We start from the raw sequence: 16,179 nt of genomic DNA, 5'->3' as shown, positions 1-16,179 counted from the left end.
CTTCCTTCCTTCCTTCCTTCTTCCTCCTTTCCTCCCTCCTTCTCTCTTTCCCTTCTGGCCTTCTCACCTTCTAATGCCATCCCTTCCTAATTACCTTGTATTTAAAATCAAGAAAGAACAGACACAACAGGGAGAGAAAAAAATAGATTCCGTGTTTACAGCCATATAGTAGCCTGGGTGAGGACATACAACAGCTGTAGTAGTGCCCGTCAATGACACTGAGAGTATCTTTTGCTCCACTCAGAGGTTCATAGTATTTTAATCTCATCACTTGAAAGCCACATGGGATATAGGGATCTCTTTTTGTTTGTTTATTTGAAACATATATATGAAGATTCAATTCTGTTAAGCAGCCAGTTAAATGGCTTTCTGTCACCATACAGTAAACCGACAAGAACTAGCCAAAGAATACCTGTGAATGCTTCATATAGGGAAAGGGCCTCTTTTTATGCTGTCTCCTTCCCCCCCCCCCCCATTACATTTCTCTAGGTGTATGTTTCTTTTTGCAATAGAACTGAAGTTCCTCGAGAATAGGCTTTGCTTCATTATTTTTTTTTTTGTCTTTGTGCCCCTAGTACCTTGAAGAGTCTTACCTTAAAGGTAAGGTGCTTACTAAATATTATCAATTGATTAATCAGAATGTCAAATCAATATAAACTTCTGCCTAGAGGCTAAATTAAAATCATACTTAAGGGGAAAAACAAATAAACAAGATCCAGGGATTGGAAAATGAGACCTAGAGAAATGATACAGTAACTTAAAGCATTCAAAGGAACTGAGAGAAGGTTTGAATGAAGGCTTTAGGATTATAGGTGATTATTGATCTAAGGTTGTTGATTCACTCCCCGTCCCCCATCCATACTAATTACAAAAATAGAGATAAACATTTAGGGAAAGATTTCTTTTTCACTACTAGTTGAAAGAGAAGCAGTGTGTTAAAGAGTGCCAGCTGTGGAATAAGTAATAATGTTAATATATTTCTTTTGACTGAACTGATAATTTCATCACTATAGGGATCTTCAAATTAAGAATTCCTTCTATTAAGGATAACTAGGTAGCACAGTGGATAGAGTATCAGACCTAGAATTGGGAGGAGCGTGGCTCAAATCTGGCCTCAGATATTTCCTGACCCTGGACAAGTCACTTAATCTTGATTGCCTAGCCTTTGCTGTTATTCTCTCTTAGAATTGATACTAAGACAAAAGGTAGTAAAAAAAAAAGAATTCCCTCTACTAATGGCAAATAACACTTATACAATTTTTAATCTTAGAGAATTTTCTAAGGCACTAAGAGATTAAATGACTTGCCCAGGGTCATACAACCAGAATGTCTCAGAGGCAAGACTTAAAAGGACCTTCCTTTCTCCAAGGTCAACTCTCTCTTATGTCACTTTTCTACCAAATGATAAAAGCTACAGCTCATATATATTAAGTTCTTTAAATTTTGCAAAGTGTTTTATAGGAAGAAATGTCCTATCTGACATATTTGAGCTTTGTGACCTTGGGTTCATGCGCAAGTTACTCAACCTATCAATTATTTCAAACAACCCTTTAAGACTTTAAGTTACAGAAAAGTTGCTGATATACTCTGATGGAAGGAGTTTTTCTACTAGGGAGTCTCACAATGATGAAATCATAGGCTAAGATCAAATATGTATGTGTATGTGTGTGTGTATAACTATTTATTCAAATCAGCAGTGTTTTGCTGAGCTAATGAATATATACTAAGAGCTTTCTTATTCTTTCTTCATTTTCTTCCCAAAAATACAATTAGTGACAATGAAGTCACTAAGGTAAGAAGTCTGTGTTTCTACCTGCTTTCTTCCTTAGTCCTTATAAAGTGAGAAGTGCCTCTTAGATGCCTGGGGGGCATATGTTGAAACTAGCAAACCCAGCTGGTCAGATGAAAACCATCTTCTGTCATAGAAATCTAGTAGAGCCACTGTGAAAGTTCAACACTGAGAAACATTGGCTGTCTAATAGACAAACCTGGGTATCTTGAAATCTTGGCGTGGTGTGCTGATGAACTACTTTGAATTCTTTATCCAAAGTCTAGTAGCCTGTACACAGTCATTTCTTTTCCAATTTTCATCTATACCTTAATTCTAGGTGCTGCATATGGGCTGTTGGGTTATATGAAGATGCCATTGACCAGTAATATCTTGAAATGGTTTCTGAGGTCTTCCATGACAGATAGACAAATCTTCCAAGATTTTTCCAGAAACAGAAAGAAATTAATGAATTGTATTCTGTGAGCTTTTCTTCCTGCCCATCTCAATCCACTTTTGCAATAAAAATATACTTGCCTTCTTTATGAGCACCTACCGCAATCAAATCTGCTACTATTCTTTTTTTTTAAATAGGCAATGGGAGCCAAGTGACTTGCCCAGGGTCACACAGCTGGGAAGTGTCTGAGGCCAGATTTGAACCTAGGACCTTCCATCTCTAGGCCTGGCTCTCAATCCACTGAGCTACCCAGCTGCCTCTCTCTGCTACTATTCTGATACTGTAAAATACCCAAATTAATTTTCTTGGGATCCACTTCAAAGACTGAGAAATTTATCCATTCCTGATCTTTCTTCTTCTTTCCTTTAGGCTTATGCACAGGCCACATGGATGTTCAAAGTGTGTAGAAACAGGGTCTCAACCTGACATTTGCAGTTTCCTCCTAAGTTTTTTATGGACTGTTATTGCTACTGACTACTACTACAGATATGGTTGTTGCATCTGAACACATTGGAGCAATGCATCTTCCTGCTGACACTAACCATTTCTTTAGGAAACTTCTAGCTTATTCTAATGTATCCCAGATATAGGTAGTCTTTGTCACTCAGTTAACAATGGAATCTCTCACACCAAAGTGTTTTTTCACCCTGTTCTTCAAACTCTCCAGTCCATTTAGGACCAAAGTGGGGAATAACCCCTAGAGTTGAATGTCATAGTTTGCAGAAACTTATTGCCCTGAGGAAGGTCCTAGAAAGTGCTGCCTTAACTTCATTGTTCCTCAGGCTGTAGATGATGGGATTCAACATGGGGGTCACTACTGCGTAGGAGAGTGAAAGCACCTTTTTACTTTCAGGAGAGTTATTGGATTTGGGCCTAAAATAGAGGAGGCTGAGAGATCCATAGAAGAGGGAGACTACAACAAGATGAGAGGAGCAGGTAGAGAAGGCCTTGCGCTTCCCCTCAGCTGAGGGCATCCTGAGAATGGCAGTAACAATACGGGCATAAGAGCTCAGGATAAAGAGACAGGGTATCATGACAAACACGATGGTCCCTATGATAGCATAGATCTCAAATAGTGTCGTGTCTCCACAGACCAGACTTAGCACTGGTGGGCTGTCACAGAAAAAGTGGTTGACCTTATTGGAATGACAGAATGAGAAGCTGAAGAGCCACGTGACCTGAACAGTGGCTACAGGAAGACCTGAGAACCATGAAGCAGCAGCCAGATGGACACAGGCTCTGTGACTCATGATGACAGGGTAGCGCAGGGGATCACAGATGGCCACATAGCGGTCATATGCCATTGTAGTTAGGAGGCAGCACTCTGAGACCCCAAAGAAGAAGAAGAAATACATCTGAGTAGCACAGCTAAGAAAAGAAATGGTTGTATCATGAGCCAATAGTGTTGCCAGCATCTTGGGTACAATGACCATGTTAAAGCCAACCTCTAACACAGAAAGATTCCTGAGGAAGAAGTACATGGGACTGTTCAAAGCTGAGTCAGCACTAGTGACCACTATAATGATGGTGTTGCCCAGTAAGGTGACAAGTTCAATGCTCAAAAAGAGAAGGAAAAGCAGGACTTGAAGTTCAGGTTGCAAGGAAGAGAAGCTAAGAAGCACAAACTCATTCACTGTTGTCCAGTTCCCCTTAGCCATCAGCACAGAGACTGCTCCTAAATTGCAGACAGAGACATATAAGTTTTCACTAGGGAAACCAGGGTCTAGTTTCCCAGGTTAGATTCCTCTGCTGGTCCTAAGGAGGAGATGGGAAGACAGAAGATCTTTGTAAGAGGAAGAAGGTCCCCAGCATATTAAGAGACTGAGGACACAAACCATAAACCTATAGACTAAGCTATGAGATGAGGTTTGATAACCTTTGGAACAGTGAAGTTTACTCAGTACAAACACAAAAAAGATAAGAATTGCTGTCTTGGGTCCATCTCATCCAGAATTTGTTCTTTTGGAGGGACCACTAAGGAATGTAGAAGGCAGAACATTATAGAGCAGAACCAAGTGATAGACAGACTATGGCTAGATTCCTAGACTCTGAATTGTCATTGTCCTCAAAATGAGAGAAATCATAATTTTACCATCTACCTCCAGAGATTGTTGTGGGGAAGGGGATTTGTAAATTTAAAGACCCATAAAAATATGAATTATTTTAAAAGACCTTAGATTTGAATGCCAACTCTGACACTAGCTGTGTGCTGATGAAATAACCTTTCCCCTTTTCCTAACCCTCTATTTTCTCACTAGTTAAACAAGACTGCCAAGATGCAATCTGATATAGTAAATAGAGATTATAATAGAGTTATGGAGTTAGGAAGATCTGGGAACAAGTCTTACTTCTGAAAAGTACTGTGTGCCTATGAGCAAGTCATTTAACCACTCCATGTACTAGCCTGTTTTGTTAGATGATAAGTTACAGACAAATTACTGAATTGCATTCATTGGTAGAGGAGTTTCCACATTGGGAGTTGGTTCACTAGAGCAATTTAGTCACAGATTTAGACCCCCTACTTCTACCAAATGGACACAGTAATACTTCTACTACCTCCCTGATCGTGTTTGAGTTAGCCTAGGTGACTTCTATGGCCTTTTCTATTATGATTCTGACTTAAGAAAAATAGAAAAATTTAGAGTGAAAAATGGTCTTTCCTTAACATTGCACCAAGGCAGAAAGCATAAGAAGTCTATGAGAAAATGTAGGAGTATTGCAATATATATTTATTAGAAATGTAACTCTAGGAATGGTGGACCTATGCTTGATCTCAGCTACCAGGGAAGCTGAGGCTAATTGATCTCCTGAGCTTGGGAATTCTGAACTACAGTGTTAATGCCAATCCAATGTTCTCATTAAGTTTGGCATCAGTTGGGTAAGGGGCTGCCAAATAGAGTGAATTAAGGAGAGAGCAGGCCAGAGTTTCCATGCAGAGCCATAGTGAGATTTATTCTATAAATAATCCCTGAACTTCCAATCTGAATATACAGGAGCTAAGACTATCTAAACCTTAAAAGCACTGTAGAAATGTGAGTTATTCTAAAGGATATTAGGTTTGGTGAAGAGATCTGAGTTTGATTCTCAGCTTGTATCTGTACTAGCTATGTGACTATAGGTAAGACATGTAACTTTTCTGAGCCAGCATTTCCTCTTAGGTAAAATAGAAAAGCTGAGAATCAAATCAATTCAACAAACATTTATTATGGATCTGCTATGCCAAACACTATGCTTACATATGTGTGTGTATATATGTATATATACACCCACAATACACACTTATGTATACATACACACATACTTACATAAACATGTATGATAAATTGGAGCTAAGCTCAGAGGGATGGTACTAGCATTAAGGGAATTTGAAAGAGTTTCTTGTAGAAAGTGAGATTTTAGTTGAGATTTGTAGGAAGCCATGGGAGTGTGGATGTAGAAATGAAGATGGAGAGCATTCCAGGCATAGGGGATAGCCAGTGAAAAATGCATGGAACTGGGAGATGGAATTTTTTTTGTCAGGAACAGCAAGGAAGCCAATGTCAGAATAATATAGTGTGATAGAGGGTTTGACTTTAAATCAGGAAGACCTGGGTTCAAATCTTACCACTAGGACAAACTATTTGACCATAAGCAAGTCACTTAACCTTTCAGTGTAACAGGCACATCTTTAAATCTCTGAGTTGCAATTGACTTATTGATATAGATTAGTGGAAGGAGTTTCTACATTGGAAGTTTCTCATAGTAAGGACATCACAGGTGTGGATCATCCTCTCCCACTAAATAAGGAGAATAATACTTGCACTGCCTACCTCTTAGGAATGTGGTAGAGAAAGTACTTTGTAAACAACTAAAGCACTATAGAAATTTAAATTTTGATTTTTAGAAGGGCAGGATTGTCTGTGACATCACATCAAAAAGTCTGACATATCTCACAAACATTGTGAGTTTTCCTTAACAACTTTTATCCACAAATTTATCTAAACTTTGTGTATTACCCTGTTAATGTTTCCAACTTCAGGATTACAGGATTTTGGGGTTGGAAGAGACCTCTCAACTCATCCTATCTCAAAAGTCTCCTTTATATCTAGTTTAGTTATCTGAGGACCCAAAACAATACATTGACTTGCCTTTATTCCCATTGCTTGTGAGTCATATAGCTAGGAGTAGAAACCAGATCTTTTGGCCCCTAGTTTAATATCCTTTCCATGGATATTATTAATGAACTATTTAATTTTTTTCTGCATTCAGGAAGGCTATCTCATATGGAAGGAGAATAAGATATTCTAAGTGATCTGAGATCCAGTCCGTTTCTGAAGTGAACCTTTTCTGGGTAAGGATAGCTTTTGCTGGTCCATAGCTTCCTGGCCTCCAAAACTTCTTCTTGAATTATGACAGTTGTATGGTATTCTCCATCTCACTTTTAGCAAAATTCAAATCTCTAATATAGCGAATGGATCATCTACCTTTATTTAAATCATATTCAAAGTTGTCCTTCATTATTTCTTTGGAATAGTGGATGGAAGTTTTAGAGATAGATTTTGCATTGGTATAAGGAAAACTTTCTAATATTTACTAAGTTCCCTTATCACCAGAGGTCCTCACATATAGACTTGATAATTAATGATAAATGACAACTAGCGTCTGAATAGTACTTCTAGGTTTTCAAAGCACATTATCTCCATTTGATACATGAGGAAACTGAGGCAAATAGAAGTTTTCCTGAAGGGCAAAGGGCAAAGAGGACTTCCCCAAAGTCATATAGTTAATAAGTATCTGAGGCCATATTTGAATTCAGGTCTTCAGGACTCCAAGATATAGGGGTCAGTCCACTGTGGGATATGATACAGAGGATATCTCCTCCTCTACATTGCCCTAGAAGACTTGTGAGGTCCCTTCTAATGCTGAAATTCTGTGAGTTCATGACTTTAAGTTAACAGTATATTTATTGAGAAAAATTATTTTCTAAAAACTTCACAAATGTATAACAGAAAACTTAGGCCATGGGAAATGACAAATATTTTTAAAAAGAAGCATTTATTAGAAACATAATAAGCTAGAGATATTTCTAAAAGTCAACAAGGCAAATGGAAAATGCAGTACTCACATGCATATTCTTTAAAGCATGAATACTTCTAAAATGAACAATTTGTCATGGCTCTGCCGCTCATCTGGGTCATTTATCTAAATCGGCAGCAATGGAATGTAGATCATTCTGCTTAGAGTTTTCCACACTTTTGGTACTTCACTGAGGTGCTATCCAATTGAGAATTATTTGGATGGAACCTGGAAAGAATCTTTAGGAATTATAAAATCTTTTTAAGTAAAACTGAATAGCTTGTGGTTTTGTCATTGCTTCTGATGAGTATTTTCCAAAATTGGTTTTGAAAAATAAAAATCTGGCTAAAAAAGTAATGTCAAAGAATTGAATTTGCCTTTCTGGTATATGACTTGGGGTTTAGGAAGAGTGAATAAATAATAATAATAATAACAACAGCTTAACTTATATAAGACCTATTATGTGACAGGCACCGCACTAAGCACTTTATAAATATTATCTTCTTTGATCCTCAGGACAACCCTCTTAAGTGCTATTATTACTCCCATTTTATAGATGAGGAAACTGAGTTAAACCCTCAAGTGATGTAAACCCAAGTTGGGATTAAAGATCTATCCCATACTCTAGCACTACTTAGCATCAAGGTCATAGGGGAATTGGCAAGGGTTGCAGTAGCCATTGTGAGTTTCAATAAATCTTCTTGGCATACTGGCACTTACTTGCAGCCTTTTACGTGGTGCCTGGTATTGTTTGCCTACTTTCCCCCTGAAATTTAGGATGATGATGCCAAAACATCATGATATATCTATTAGATTGTAAGTTCCTTGAAGACAGGAACTGACTTTTACCTCTTTTTGTATCCCCAACATCCAGCATAGTGCCCGGCAGGTAGCGGGGGCTTAATGTTTATTGATTAATTAATTGATGTGTCCATAAGTACCCCCTCTCAGTACTCATGAAAACAATATAGCCTTGGGGTTCCCTGGTGTTTCATCATGGCTTCACAAACTCTCCCACAAAAACTCCCATAAAAAGACTATCTGAGTCTTTCCCCCTATTATAGTCTTGTTTTAGTTCACATTTTGGGAACAGGTATCTGTCAGTGTGATTTTTATTTCCAGAATCTGTATTTTCATTGGTATATAGAATTTCCAGTGAGGAAACTCCTTTTACCAGTGAAGACCAGTGACTGTTCTGGAACTTAAAAGTTCAGAGAATTTCTTGGGGCACTGCAAGAGACTCACCTCCCAGGGCCACATGACCATTATTGATCAGAGGTAGGACTTGAATCCATGTTTGCTTACTCTTCTGACTATGCCATGCTTCCTTTTGCATTTATAACAGAGGATAAAAGGTATCAAACAAAACAGCTCACAATGTGACATGCCTTGAAAGAGACATTCTTTGAAATACATTTTTCCCTAATTGATTTTTTACAAACCCTTACCTTCTGTCTTAGAATCAACACTGTATATTGGACCCAAAGCAAAGGAGCAGTAAGGGCTAGGCAATAGGGGTTGAGGGACTTGTTCAGGATCACACAGCTAAGACATGTATGGGGTCAGATTTGAACCTAGGACCTCCTGTCTTTAGGCCTAGCTCTCAATCCACTGATACACCTAGCTGCCCCCAGCCAACTGATTTTTAAAATATATTTTAAAATACATTTCAAATATATTTTTCCCCAAAGGATTTGAATAGGTAGCTTTCAAAAGAACATATCCAAACTTTCAACAGTAGTATTAAAAATGCTCCAAATCACTGAGGTAAATGCAAATTAAAGCAACTCTGAGCAATGATGACAAAAAGAAAAGAAAATTACAATTGTTAGAAGGGCTATGGAAAAACAGATACATTAATACACTGTTAGTGAAGCTGTGAACTGGTTCAGCAAGGCTGGTAAGCAATTTGGAACAATGCCACCCAAATCACTGAACTATGCAGAGCCTCTGACCCAGCAATACTGCTACTAGGCTTATGCCCCAAAGAAATAAAAGAAAGGACCCATATATGTAAAAATATTTATAGCAGCTCTTTATGTTATTGGCAAAGAACTGGAAATTAATGGTGATGATGATCTCTTTTCTAGAGAATTGATGACGAAGAATGCTACTGACCTGGCAGAGACAGATTGGAGATGCAAAATGAGACATTCATTTTTGGATATCACCAATGCAAGAATTTTCTTTTTGCTTGACTATGCATATATGTTATAATGATTTTCTTTTCCATTGGAGTTAGGTAAGAGGGATAGAAAATAAATGCCTCTTAAACTGAAAAAATAAAATAACATTTACATAAAAATAAATTCAAACAATTTGATGGTAAAGACCATCAGTGGGTGCTATGCCTTTTACAGGTGATGTTGGTATATTTCTTGGGCCATCTTGATTACCAATAATTCTCTACACATAATTGTTTTGTTTCTTTCTGCAATGATTAAGTAACATAAATGTTAATTAATAGACAGTTGAATAGGTTAGGGTTTTACCCACCAGCAGCTACATATAGTTGCAAAGCTTGTGAACTTTTATTTTCAGTTTTAGGAAGGAAAAAAACCTGTCTTCTGCAATTTTTTAGGCTAATACCACCTTAATGGTAATCTTTTTTTTTTTAAACCCTTGTACTTCGGTGTATTGTCTTATAGATGGAAGATTGGTAAGAGTGGGCAATGGGGATCAACTGACTTGCCCAGGGTCACACAGCTGGGAAGTGGCTGAGGCCGGGTTTGAACCTAGGACCTTCTGTCTCTAGGCCTGACTCTCACTCCACTGAGCTACCCAGCTGCCCCAATGGTAATCTTTTATGCTTCATTCTCTTCCAAAAATGTCCACTGAGAGTTGGGATGACACAGTGATGGGATAGTTATAAATTTACTTGAGTGGGATGATCCCACAACAGACTAGCCACAAAGATTTTCTTTCTAGGTCACTCCATCAGCCTTCAGTGGGGATGTATTGTTTACCTCTTGATCAGGCTACTGCCGGTATAGCACCCTGATGCCCCAGAGTCTATTAGCCCTTGATGTCACCAAATTTTCCCCATCATGGGACCCACAAACAGCTTTGCTATGAGTATGAGAATGACAGAGGTTCTCTATTTTCTCCAATCTAAGCTTCCCTTCAAATTTTTGGCAGAGTCTGCTCCTCTTAGCTAAGAATATCAGCCTCATTTCTGACATTTCATTTCTCTGCTTTTCTTATGGTTTCTCTTGTGTTCGTGGATTTAATCTACAGTGTTGATTGGAGGTATCACAACGGAAACAAACATGGTGTCTGCTCAAATGCCTTTGAGCCTAGTGGCTGGGATCTTCAACTGGCTCCCAGGTATACTGAGTATTTTCTCTGTATTCCTGCCTCTGCTCACTTTCTGGGATCTCAGATCCCAGAATCTCTTAGCCAAGGCCAATCATGAAGAGGCAATGTAATACAATGGAAAAAATGTGGAGTCAGAGGACCTATGTTCAAATCCCAAGCTTTAGTCATCACTGTGTAACATTGGACAAATCACCTAATGTTTTTGGCCTCAATTGCACATCTATACAATGAGGTGTTTGGACTATATGGACTTTAAGGTCCTAGCAAGCTCTAGAACTGTTATACTATATACTCTGCTGTCTGAGACCATCATTAATTATTTACTGAAAATCTCAGTCAAAATTGTCTTTTTCTATCTAAGGGCAGTTAATGGGAACCAAACCCTATTGATACAGTAAACCAATGACCTGCTATTCTGCTTTGATCCCAAGTCTGATTCTGCAATCTCTACATATTTTAAAAAATCACAAGGAACTCACCTTTGAAACTGATCATTCCCCAGTCAAAGGCTACCCTCAAACTTTAGGGGTATTGCCCAGCATTATCCAATCAAGCAGGACTCTCCATTCTCAATTCCCAAGTGATAAAGGTCAATTCACATTGACCAAGTGTCTCTTCTTCCTTTTTCAGAAACATAGACATGGAGATTATTTTTGAGTGGAGTAAAAGTAGCAAGGGAGAGGATGTGACCACCAGAGTCACCTGTATGGATTGCTGCCACTTGAAAATTCTGTAATTGCTCCTTCAGTTTTTTCACCAACTTCATTATCCTTTTGAAGATGAGTGGGAGATCATAGGATTTACATCTAGAAGGAAAACCTTAGAAACCATCTCTTCTAATACGCAGAAACTGAGGTTTAGAGTGATTCAGTGACTTACCCAGGGTTACACATGTAGTTAGTTAATCATATACAAAAATTCAAACCAGATCCTCTCACCCTAGCTATATTGCCTTTTCTATTATGCTTTTTACATTGGCTTAAATTGTATTTCTGACATTATAATGATTATATTTCTATCTTTAAAAATACAAAATGATGACCCAGTCTTCAAAGTTTCAATTCTAATAATCCTTGTCAAATCAAGACAGGTATTGTTGAGGCAAGAAAGCACTACCTTGGGTGGAATCTAATATATTTTTTATTGCTATGGAATCTGAAACACTTTTAGATATTAGATGTAGAGATTCTTAATCTAGAGTCCACGGACTCCTTTAAAAATATTTTGGTAACTATATTTCTATTAAAGAAGGTCTGAATTTTTCTTTTTCTTTTATGGGATATTTGTAGTCCCTTGTAAAATCTGGGCTAAGTATTTGGTCATAGGATATATATATATATGTCAATGTTACAATATCTCTAGATTTCTAGCTTTTGTGTCTTTGTTAACTTTTGTGTTCTTTTGCAAATATTAACTTTTTACTTATTTTAAGTTTAAAAAAAGAAATTGTATATGTTTATGGCATTAGAAGATAGACATATGCTAATATTCTATAATGCTATACATACATTTTATGCATTTCTGAATTTCTAACTTGTTCTGTGCTGTCTGTGGTTTCTGCAAAACTACCCACGAATTCTCATTTAATTTCTTATGCTTACCCAGGATATATCAGAACCACAATGGGGAAAGTTGGGATGTGAAAGGGATACCTATAACAAAAGTAGATGATACCCATATGCTTCTTGAAGATGTATTTGGTTCATGATTCCTGTAGAAGGGAAGAACAATGGCAACTCTTTAAACCCACTGGAAACATGCCATCCAGGAAGAAAGAAACTTTACTTGCCTTGGGTATTTCCTTTGATGCTCCCCAACTTTTCTGATTAGTGACTCCCATCTTACTGCACCATTCTGAATTCTGAATGAAATGAATTCTGAATCTCAGAATGGGGTAGGAGGAGCACTGCTTGGTGGATTCCCACTGTACCACAGTGAATACATAAGAAAAATGCTAAACCTATAATCATAGGACCTAGATTCTATTAGCTGTGTCAGTTTGGGCAAGTTTCATAACCTTCTTGGGTCTCAGTTTTCTCATCCATAAAATAAAGGAGTTGCATGATATGATCTTTAAGATATCTCCCAACTCTGAATTTATGAACCTATGACTACCACAATGTGGACTTTTTTTCTGATACTTTAACATTTAGTTATCTCTTTGTACATATTGCTTTATGTGGAGAGAGAATTGGCAAAGAACAACTGACACTTGGAATCTTAACACCCTTTTCTTTCACCTAAAATTAAGGATATAACCAGAGTCCTGACTACAGCCCTTTTTTGATGGGAGGGAGTAATAATGAGGAGGTTTCATCTCAGAAAAAGAGTTCACCAAAGTCCTCTAGACAGCTCTAGAGTTGGACTCAAGAGCCACATTAATCCTAAGAACTCTGCCAGTCAAAACATCTGTATCTCAATGTTTGGTAGAATTTGATTTAGAAAAGAATAATTCAGTTACACACTTTTAAAGTCTTCCCATATTGTACTTCATATACGTTATTTTCTTTCCTCTTAATTTTTTTTAATTAAAAAATACCTAAAACCTCATTCTGCTTACGTATTTGCTTTGGGTAAGAATTTTCCTACTTATTATGTTGGACAATAAAAAAAGGTCAGTGTATATCTAGAAATTAGTAGGAAAGGATTGGCCATCGACCTTGAGACATAGCTAGGGACGGCTGGAGAAAAAGAGCAGGCATTCAAGGATGTAGCTTTTCCTGAAGGAACTCCATGACTGACTTATCTCAACTAGGCAGTCTCCTCTCCAAACTGTCCAATTAGAGATTCATACCCAGCACCTGAGGGGAGAATATGTGGGCTTGTCCTCTTGTTACTGAGGAAGAAACCAAAGACTGGGGAGGAACATATCTAGGACCCTAGGTGTTCTCCTAATATGGGCTTCTCCAGGATGATATTGGAGGTAACATGGATGATCCCAATGATTTCAATGTTTCAGGCACTATTTATTCCCATCATCAAACTGAGACCTTAAAAAAAAAGTGCAGTCAGCCCAATAAGGTAGCTGGTAGAAATCGGTTTAGTAGTAGGATGTGTTATATACTAAAGCCTTCATTTGAATTCCTATTTAAATCTCTTCCAGTTAGGTACCTGAGTCTTATTCAGGCTCTTACCTGCTTCTGAGAGAAGGTCTTTCCCTGATTAGCAATGGACTTATCCTTATTTGTGCCCTTAAGTATCTATAGGACTTCTGGAAGGAAAAAAAGCACATCATCTTTCATGAGGTTGGCTGATGGTGGCCAGGGACTGGAGAAGGTGGACAGGCAAACTCAGGCTAGTCCCAGCCTTAGAAACAAGTGAGGAGTGAGAGGCTGGAACTATTAGCATGAGATCCAACCATGACCTCATCCTTCTGTAGCAATGTCAGGACCTTTACTGCCACCAGGGATTCCCTTGTTTTTGCCCCCAGGCCCAGGTGAATGCAAATACCTGCCTTTTTCTCCTGAGGGACTTAGCTTCCCTTTAGCCTTCCTTTCTTTCCTAGGGAGATCTGGCCTTCCCTCAGACTTCCTCCTTCTGAGAACATGGAGAAATGCCAAAAGCCAGCAAAATGATGCCCTAGAATGGAAAATATACATACAGTAGAACCCAGAGAGAGAAACTGGAAGCTACAGAAATATAGGAATCATTCAGTCATCAATTGGATTTCAACTGTCTGCTCAGATTTAGGCTCAAGATAAAGAATAATAATAACTTACTTTTATATAGGGCTTTATGAGTCTGAGCACATTGGATCCTCACAACAATCTATGAGGTATGTGCCATAATTCTCAATTAAAAAATGAGGAAATTAAGGTTTAGAGAATTTTAAATGACTTGCCCATGGTTACACAGCTGGTGAGCTATCGAGATGGGATTTGAACTCAGGGATTCAACTGACTCCAAGTCCAATTGTTTTTTCCATTTCACCATACTATCTTATCTGTAAAGAATAAGCAATCCCTTCCCTTAAGAAACTTACAGTTTAGATGGAGGGACAAGTCATACAGACATGAAACAACTAGAGTATAATATATACCAGCATATATTTATGTGTTAAGTGAGGATCAGACAACAAAGGATTAGTTTAGAATATATAGGACTATCCAAAAGTGGAATGGGTTGACCTAAGAGGCAGTGGGTTCCTCCATCATTAGAGGTCTCTATTGTTGTTTACCCTCTGTTTTTGAAAGACCAATGATGTCATGAGGGTAATGGCTTGACTTGCAAATGAATTAGATTTAAGTGAGGCAGAGTTGCACAATCATCAGCCTCACTCTCTTTTCCAAAGTCATCAAAGTCCAATGGCAAGACAAAAATCAGTATGACTAGTAATGGCCCAGGATACAGTGGATGACCTTGGCATCTTTGTTGTCCGACCAAGCTTTTGGTTCTCAAGAGTGTCTGCTTCAGCTGCTTTCACAGCTGTTGGAATAAATTGTTCTCATCTGCTCATTCCACTGGAGGAAGTGTTCACATGTTTGTGGTAGACATGTTCGAGGCTGGTTGGTTATCCTCAACCTGGTTTAGCTAGTCTGCTGAGAGTTTTACTGGGATGTGGTTGCTGTGTATGCTACAACTTCTTGGAGCCACAGATGAAAGTTGGGGACATCAAAGGTGGATGAGCAGCTCTAAAAAGGACTTGGCAAGTCCTCACACCAGAGATGCTGGTCCTTCCAACACCCAAAACACTTCACTAAAGATCTATAAGCAGAAGATAAATTACTAGCTGTTGATAATGTTTAGGTGGTATTGATGTTCAGATCATCTCTTAAAGGCACTTCAGTTTCTGAGATTAGGTAGGAATTTGGAGAAGAGAGCTATCACTGTAGGCTGGATCATTAGGGAAGGACTTAATGAAGAAGTTACTTAGTATATATATAGAGTGCTGTAATAGGAGTTTGAACATTTTGATGACAATCATGAATCTGATGCTTACTTGCTCTGTGACTTGGACAAAGCAATTAACCTCTCTGAGTTTTGTCTACCCAATAGAATTAATGTGAATATCAAAGAAGAATTATACATGTGGAAGTACTTTGAAATCCTTAAAGTATAAGAAATTAAATTTAAGGGTTTGACTAAATATATGAGAATTCTAAGATAATACTGTGGTCACCAATTTAAAAATATTGTAGCTCAAGTCAAATTGACTTTCAATAATTTTGTTTACAAAAAGGTAGAAGAGTGAAAGTAGAGAAATGTAAAAGAGGGTAGAGAAACAATGTCTAGCCTATCTCCCTAAATGTTGCTCCAGTCCCCAGGTCAACCCAAGCAGAACTTGTTAACCCCTTAGCCAGAGGACTTGATGATTCAACTCTATGTGGCCTCCTCTAGGAAGGGGAGGTTTTTCCAGAACTAATCTCCCCAGAAGCCAGGAAAGGAGGTCAGCTTCTCACTCATCCAAGTGAAAGCTCCAGTGGAGAAGATCCAGGAGCAGTCTTACCAGAAGCAGTCCAAGAGCCATAGTCCTAGGTCGAAGTCCCAATTTGTAGCTCCAAGACCTAGTCCCAGTCAAAGGTCCTCCAAGATGGAAATTTAGGCTGAAGACCCCCTTGGACAGGAAGTTCAGGACTTTTGT

At 38.2% G+C, this 16,179-nt stretch overlaps 1 protein-coding gene across 1 annotated transcript; it reads right to left on the bottom strand.

Annotated features, from left to right (window-relative positions):
* Positions 1-2,935: 2,935 nt before the first annotated feature.
* Positions 2,936-3,883, bottom strand: LOC123235358 (olfactory receptor 10A5-like). The gene has a single exon (XM_044661471.1). It carries the CDS (start codon positions 3,881-3,883, stop codon positions 2,936-2,938), a length of 948 nt encoding a protein of 315 aa, XP_044517406.1.
* Between the last annotated feature and the right edge of the window lie 12,296 nt (positions 3,884-16,179).

Source organism: Gracilinanus agilis, chromosome 2 (genome assembly GCF_016433145.1).
Source record: "Gracilinanus agilis isolate LMUSP501 chromosome 2, AgileGrace, whole genome shotgun sequence".
Taxonomy (NCBI): Eukaryota; Metazoa; Chordata; class Mammalia; order Didelphimorphia; family Didelphidae; genus Gracilinanus; species Gracilinanus agilis.
The sequence above is the reverse complement of the archived record's forward strand: the minus strand, read 5'-3'. Positions and strand labels throughout refer to the sequence as shown.

Coding starts and splice junctions, on each gene's coding strand:
- LOC123235358 (XM_044661471.1), bottom strand. CDS start 3,883: ATGGCTAAGGGGAACTGGACAACAGTGAATGAGTTTGTGCTTCTTAGC.